The sequence below is a fragment of the Glycine max genome, chromosome 9 (assembly GCF_000004515.6).
Source record: "Glycine max cultivar Williams 82 chromosome 9, Glycine_max_v4.0, whole genome shotgun sequence".
NCBI lineage: Eukaryota > Viridiplantae > Streptophyta > Magnoliopsida > Fabales > Fabaceae > Glycine > Glycine max.
In genome coordinates, this window is record NC_038245.2 from 2,767,702 (window position 1) to 2,775,842 (window position 8,141).

Genomic DNA, 8,141 nt, shown 5'->3' on the forward strand with positions numbered 1-8,141 from the left:
ATAATAATGTAATGTTAATCACTATATACCATATATATCAGGAATTCATTTTTCAATTTCTATAACTTAGTAATTTGACTGCATATTATATTTAATACATATAGTATTTAATGTTATTGGGAAGTCAATTTTCCTTATGATATATATGTTACTTATGATATTTATTAAATTTTTAAATGTAATATACATTTTAATACACTGAAAATTTTATTATTCTTATTGTTGCTTATAAGAAATGTTGGTACATCTTTTTAAATAAAAGAAATATATATATATATATATATATATATATATATATATATATATATATATATATATATCTCTATATAGCATTTATATATAGATAAATATACAAATATGTATATATAGCAATATATCTTTTAATCTCTATCAATAATAATGTGACTACATATCTTATGTAATTTTATTAGGAAGTCAAATATACTTGTGTAATATATAGACTGTGATATTTATTAAATTTAAATTAATGGTAATTAATTAATAAGACAAAACAACAAGTATCTTTCTCGCAAAACAAATTAAAAAATGGACTAAGTTGCATCCTGTTGCCCCCGCCACACTTCCTTGTACAAGGTGGCATATACGCATCATCTTTTGAAAAAAGGACAAAAAGGGGGGGGGGCATTAAATTTTGAGTAGGGACAAAATATTATTTTTCCATATATCAACAAGTAAAAATCTTATGGAGAATCGTCAAGAAATAGAGTGCATCCCCCATTAATACCAATAATAAGTGTCTGGATTCCTAAGTATCAAAATAAATATATTATATTATTAAATATATTCTATTATTAAATTTAATAAATTAATTGTCCCTTCAAATCATGATAATCATTGAGTAACAAAAAAAGTATAAAACTAAATGTTACTTTAATTTTTCAACGTAAAATTAATTGTTTTTTTTACTTATATCTCTTATAATAATAATAATAATAAATAAAAAAAGTAAAACTGAATTAATAAGATAAGATTAATGTTTAGGTTCTTAATAAAATTTACTTTGGTCTTTTAAAAAAAATATATAAGATTAATATTTTTATTCTTTTTCATCTCTTTATTAATATCTTGTTATATTCATAGAAGGATAATTATAATAGAAGGAAGAAAGTACATATTTAAAAACATTGAAAATGTTATTTTTATTATTATTAAGGGAATTAGTGATAAAACATATTTAATGCCGGTTAAAATATACAATTTTAAATATATATTAATAAACTAATAAATATATAAATGTATATCCTTAATGATTGACTACATAATATATTTAATGCTATTGGAAAGTCAATTTTACTTACAATGAATTAATTATAATATTTCTCCAATATAATGTATTTATTAAATTTAATAAATGTCTGATATGAGTCAATTTTACTAATAAACACTAATTATAATATTTAATTAGAATGACTAACCAAACACAGTAAGTAACTAGTATTTCCCCAACATAGCAAATCCAAAAATTAAATGGCATTATCTTGCTGGTGGCATTTCCTTGTATTGCTGCAAGAACCAAAAGGATTGTTAGATATAAATGCATACATAGGTGACATTATGCATCATATCATCACTTGGAAGAAAAAAGAGAGGCAAAAGTAAAAGATGGCACCTTACATTTCTAGAGATAGAGCCTCTATTTTTGTTTTACTTGCCTCACTAGTCCTTCCCTTTATTCTCCTGGACTATTCTTCTTCTGTGTTGTTTGCAAGTGCAAAATCCCCAAAATCCAAGGATGCTGATTTGTTAGAATTTGCTCTCAATTTGGAATACTTAGAGGCTGAGTTTTTCTTGTTTGGGGCTTTGGGGCATGGATTAGATGTAGTTGCTCCAAACCTAACTGGGGGAGGACCCCTTCCCATTGGTGCCAAAAAGGTTGAACTTGACGATCTTACCAATGATGTCATCTTGCAGTTTGCTTTTCAGGAAGTTGGACACTTAAGGTTTTGTTCTGTCTCTGCTCTTTGCATTTACAATTACTCTTAGGAGGATAAAAAATTGAGAACATTAGTATCTCAATGGTTGTATCCTAACTAATTGCAGGGCTATAAAGAGCAAAGTGACAGGGTTCCCTAGGCCATTGTTGGATCTAAGCTCAAAATCTTTTGCCAAACTAATGGACAATGCATTTGGGAAACCTCTGGTTCCTCCCTTTGATCCCTATGCTAATTCCCTCAACTTTATAATTGCATCTTATGTGATTCCCTATGTTGGCCTCACTGGTTATGTTGGTGCCAATCGACTACTGGAAAGTGCTACTTCTAGGGAGGTAAAACTCCAAAATCAACTCATCTAATATATTCCTGTATATAATCTTGGCTCATTATCTGGGGATAAAAATCTAGATGCATCACTTTCTTGTCACCCACATATTTTAATCATTTTTGAAATGTACAATTTCGTGACAAAAAATTTCAATTAAAAAATTATGATATTTTTTTTGAATAATAGTATTTGTCCCCTAAATTTAATTATTTTACAAATACACACCTAATATATTTGTTCCATGTATCCTAATTCATCGTTAAATTTTACTCTCTTCACTAATCCGTCTTTGTTTCCATGGGATACACTTAATCTTTATGTCAAAAGTATATTATAATAATTATTTATTTAAACTATATGATTAATTTATATTTCTTGCTGACATTTTCAAAGTAACTTTGTAATTAAATATCATTAAATAATGTTAAGAAAATAATACTCTGAATATTTCATTTTCCTACAAATACATAATTATTTAAATTGACTATTTTTAATTGGGTAAAATATATATTTGTTTTTAATAGTTTAAAAAATATAATTCCTTAATGGAATGGATTTTATAATATATATAATACTTTTTTTCTCTTATAAATGTTAGTCCAAAATCAATTTTAATTGATTATATAAAAAAATTATACTCCTATCATATAATTAATGAATGCATAATAATTAAAGTTAATGCCATGAAATAAAAAATTATACTCCTATCATATAATTAATGAATGCATAATTTTAAGAAAAATGTTCTTATTTCGATATAAAAAAAAAGTGTGATCAAATAATGACAATGTGTGTATATATACATGAACAGCTTGTTGCGGGGCTTCTAGGAGTAGAGTCTGGACAAGATGCAATTTTAAGAGAATTGTTGTATGAACGTAAAGAACAGTTGGTGCCACCGTACGGAGTGGCCGTGGAAGAGTTCACAAACCGCATTTCTATACTTAGGAGCAAGTTAGGAAACAGAGGTTTGAAAGATGAAGGTATTGTTGTGCCTTTTGGACTCGGTGCCGAGGGTAAAGTTAGAGGTAACATTCTTGCTGGTGACGTAAACTCACTGGCATATTCAAGGACTCCAGAAGAAATATTAAGGATAGTATATGGAAGTGGTGATGAACATGTTTGTGGTGGTTTCTATCCTATAGGAGCAAGTGGTCAAATAGCTCAATCTTACTTAAATTAAGCTAAAGCATTTGTTTTAAACTTTTATAGATTATACAACTTGTCTTTAATCCATTGCTAATTTTCTTGTTGCTAAATATTGTTGATGGGTGAAGACCTTGAAAAAACTTTTGATAATATGCAAATAATAAAGTGAGAAATTTGGGGTTTTAATGTGATTTATTGAGATTTAACTCTGAGTAATTTAGCTTTAGTTAGTTATCCGTGGTATAAATGCAAAAGTCAAATTTTTGTTGGAATTTAGATCTGAATAATTATTAATTACCACTAGTGAAGTCAAGAAAAATGATACTAATTTTAGTTTTTTTTCGATAATCTACCGAGGGTCAAACCCTCAATAATATATATATATATATATATATATATATATATATATATATATATAGGGTTTGTGATAAATATTTTTTCATAAATAATTAATATAATTTATTTTAGTCAAAATATAATTGGAAACATTATTGTTAAAACTGTTAATTAATATAATAGCAAGTAAAAATAATTTATTAGTTTTGCAAATAGATTAAAAAAAAAGCTACATGAAACGATGGATGATCAACACATATTTATTGCATGTTTGAATTAGGATCCAAGACACACATAACAACAAATTCATGTCAAAAGAGGCCAATTGACACAAATGCATAAAACCAATTATAGGTTGGTTTCGAGTTGATGCGTGATCATCCTATCTAGACATACTATCAAAATATATAGTTGTCCTTCCCCTATTTGTTATGGCTTAAAGAGGAAAGCTAAAAAATGTGGGATTCATGGCATACACAACAATTAGTGAACTTAAAATAAATTTTAAGAGATATTTTTCTTTAAACGAGAAAATTATATATTTGATTTTTTTAACATATGTGACCTTAATTTTTATTTTATAAAAATTAACAGTAATTTTTTTTCAAACTAAAAACTTAATATTTAGTTGTTTTATTCTTGTGCTAGTCATGTGGACCTATTGTGCTTTTGTTCCATCACATACGGGACCTAAATATTCAATCTACCAATCAATAAAGTCCAATACAGTTTGTAAATTGGGATCCTTAAACATACTAATAGGGATTAGTCATGAAAAATACTTTATTGAAAGAAATAAAATTTGTTTGAATGATTTTTATATCTCGCCAATTAGTCCAATAATTTTTTACTATGAGGATACCTTGTGTCCAGTAAAATTTAAAAAAATTTAAACGGCTTTATGTTAATCACTAATGTGATCATTTTTAGAAATATCTACTTTTTAGAAGTAAGTTACAAACTATTTTTTTATCGTATTTTAAATTAAATCTAAGTAAGTGGTAGATGGATATTTTATTCATTCAATTTCACTATTTTTATTTATTCATTTTTATTTTTAAAATTTTGATTTGATTTGTCCGAATAACATATGTTCACAGTATATATTAAAGATTTTGTTATTTTTATTATTATCTAAAGAAATTAATTTATAAAAAATATTTAAAACATCCATTAATATAATTTAATAAATTGATGAGTATATAATAAATATATTTTAGTTAATATATTCAAAATTTGACTACATATTAAATTTAATGAATATAAAATTTAATGGTATTGAGATGTCAAATTTACTTATAATATAAAAATAATAAAAAATATATATATTAAATATAATATATTTGGTGAATTTAATATATATAGATAGATATTCTTATAAAAAATTTATTGATGTTATAATTATTTTTTTGGTACATATTAATGTTATTATAATTTAAAAGAATTAGTTTAAAAACATATTTAAGAATATAAAATTCAAACATATAATAATGTAATGTTAATAAATATATAAATATATATAGGAATTCATTTTTTAATTTCTATACTTAGTAATTTGACTGCATATTATATTTAATACATATAGTATTTAATGTTATTGGGAAGTCAATTTTCCTTATGATATATATGTTACTTATGATATTTATTAAATTTTTAAATGTAATATACATTTTAATACACTGAAAATTTTATTATTCTTATTGTTGCTTATAAGAAATGTTGGTACATCTTTTTAAATAAAAGAAATATATATATATATATATATATATATATATATATATATATATATATATATATATCTTTAATATAGCATTAATAAATTGATAAATATACAAATAAGTATATATAGCAATTTATCTTTTAATTTCTATCAATAATAATTTGACTACATATCTTATGTAATTTTATTAGGAAGTCAAATTTACTTTTGTAATATATTGACTGTGATATTTATTAAATTTAAATTAATGGTAATTAATTAATAAGACAAAACAACAAGTATCTTTCTCGCAAAACAAATTAAAAAATGGACTAAGTTGCATCCTGTTGCCCCCGCCACACTTCCTTGTACAAGGTGGCATATACGCATCATCTTTTGAAAAAAGGACAAAAAGGGGGGGGGGCATTAAATTTTGAGTAGGGACAAAATATTATTTTTCCATATATCAACAAGTAAAAATCTTATGGAGAATCGTCAAGAAATAGAGTGCATCCCCCATTAATACCAATAATAAGTGTCTGGATTCCTAAGTATCAAAATAAATATATTATATTATTAAATATATTCTATTATTAAATTTAATAAATTAATTGTCCCTTCAAATCATGATAATCATTGAGTAACAAAAAAAGTATAAAACTAAATGTTACTTTAATTTTTCAACGTAAAATTAATTGTTTTTTTTACTTATATCTCTTATAATAATAATAATAATAAATAAAAAAAGTAAAACTGAATTAATAAGATAAGATTAATGTTTAGGTTCTTAATAAAATTTACTTTGGTCTTTTAAAAAAAATATATAAGATTAATATTTTTATTCTTTTTCATCTCTTTATTAATATCTTGTTATATTCATAGAAGGATAATTATAATAGAAGGAAGAAAGTACATATTTAAAAACATTGAAAATGTTATTTTTATTATTATTAAGGGAATTAGTGATAAAACATATTTAATGCCGGTTAAAATATACAATTTTAAATATATATTAATAAACTAATAAATATATAAATGTATATCCTTAATGATTGACTACATAATATATTTAATGCTATTGGAAAGTCAATTTTACTTACAATGAATTAATTATAATATTTCTCCAATATAATGTATTTATTAAATTTAATAAATGTCTGATATGAGTCAATTTTACTAATAAACACTAATTATAATATTTAATTAGAATGACTAACCAAACACAGTAAGTAACTAGTATTTCCCCAACATAGCAAATCCAAAAATTAAATGGCATTATCTTGCTGGTGGCATTTCCTTGTATTGCTGCAAGAACCAAAAGGATTGTTAGATATAAATGCATACATAGGTGACATTATGCATCATATCATCACTTGGAAGAAAAAAGAGAGGCAAAAGTAAAAGATGGCACCTTACATTTCTAGAGATAGAGCCTCTATTTTTGTTTTACTTGCCTCACTAGTCCTTCCCTTTATTCTCCTGGACTATTCTTCTTCTGTGTTGTTTGCAAGTGCAAAATCCCCAAAATCCAAGGATGCTGATTTGTTAGAATTTGCTCTCAATTTGGAATACTTAGAGGCTGAGTTTTTCTTGTTTGGGGCTTTGGGGCATGGATTAGATGTAGTTGCTCCAAACCTAACTGGGGGAGGACCCCTTCCCATTGGTGCCAAAAAGGTTGAACTTGACGATCTTACCAATGATGTCATCTTGCAGTTTGCTTTTCAGGAAGTTGGACACTTAAGGTTTTGTTCTGTCTCTGCTCTTTGCATTTACAATTACTCTTAGGAGGATAAAAAATTGAGAACATTAGTATCTCAATGGTTGTATCCTAACTAATTGCAGGGCTATAAAGAGCAAAGTGACAGGGTTCCCTAGGCCATTGTTGGATCTAAGCTCAAAATCTTTTGCCAAACTAATGGACAATGCATTTGGGAAACCTCTGGTTCCTCCCTTTGATCCCTATGCTAATTCCCTCAACTTTATAATTGCATCTTATGTGATTCCCTATGTTGGCCTCACTGGTTATGTTGGTGCCAATCGACTACTGGAAAGTGCTACTTCTAGGGAGGTAAAACTCCAAAATCAACTCATCTAATATATTCCTGTATATAATCTTGGTTCATTATCTGGGGATAAAAATCTAGATGCATCACTTTCTTGTCACCCACATATTTTAATCATTTTTGAAATGTATAATTTCGTGACAAAAAATTTCAATTAAAAAATTATGATATCTTTTTTGAATAATAGTATTTGTCCCCTAAATTTAATTATTTTACAAATACACACCTAATATATTTGTTCCATGTATCCTAATTCATCGTTAAACTTTACTCTCTTCACTAACCTATCTTGGTTTCCATGGGATACACTTAATCTTTATGTCAAAAGTATATTATAATAATTATTTATTTAAACTATATGATTAATTTATATTTCTTGCTGACATTTTCAAAGTAACTTTGTAATTATATATCATTAAGTAATGTTAAGAAAATAATACTCTGAATATTTCATTTTCCTACAAATACGTAATTATTTAAATTGAATATTTTTAATTGGGTAAAATATTTTTTTTTAATAGTTTAAAAAATATAATTCCTTAATGGAATGGATTTTATAATATATATAATACTTTTTTTCTCTTAATAAATGTTAGTCCAAAATCAATTTA

General features: G+C 25.3%; 2 protein-coding genes across 3 annotated transcripts in view; both read left to right on the forward strand.

Annotated features, from left to right (window-relative positions):
• The window catches only part of LOC100817621 (desiccation-related protein PCC13-62-like), a 5,168-nt gene extending 1,550 nt beyond the window's left edge, over positions 1–3,618 (forward strand). The window contains 3 exon segments of one of the 2 annotated variants that reach the window (NM_001254476.2): positions 1,583–1,961; positions 2,062–2,287; positions 3,095–3,538. In NM_001254476.2, coding sequence (NP_001241405.1) covers positions 1,624–1,961; positions 2,062–2,287; positions 3,095–3,466 — 936 coding nt within the window. In that variant the 5' untranslated portion in view covers positions 1,583–1,623 and the 3' untranslated portion in view covers positions 3,467–3,538. 2 annotated transcript variants of the gene reach the window in all.
• Positions 3,619–6,845: 3,227 nt separating this feature from the next.
• Positions 6,846–7,577, forward strand: LOC106794534 (desiccation-related protein PCC13-62). Its single transcript, XM_014761888.3, has 2 exons — positions 6,846–7,209; positions 7,310–7,577. The coding sequence occupies exons 1-2, from the start codon at positions 6,872–6,874 to the stop codon at positions 7,560–7,562; spliced, it is 591 nt and encodes a 196-aa protein (XP_014617374.1). The 5' UTR covers positions 6,846–6,871; the 3' UTR covers positions 7,563–7,577.
• The last annotated feature ends 564 nt before the right edge of the window (positions 7,578–8,141 follow it).

Bases quoted from the DNA above. Each gene is read 5' to 3' on its own strand.
- LOC106794534 (XM_014761888.3), top strand. From the start codon at position 6,872: ATGGCACCTTACATTTCTAGAGATAGAGCCTCTATTTTTGTTTTACTT. The intron at 7,210-7,309 runs GTTTTGTTCTGT...AACTAATTGCAG, and splicing joins CAGGAAGTTGGACACTTAAG to GGCTATAAAGAGCAAAGTGA.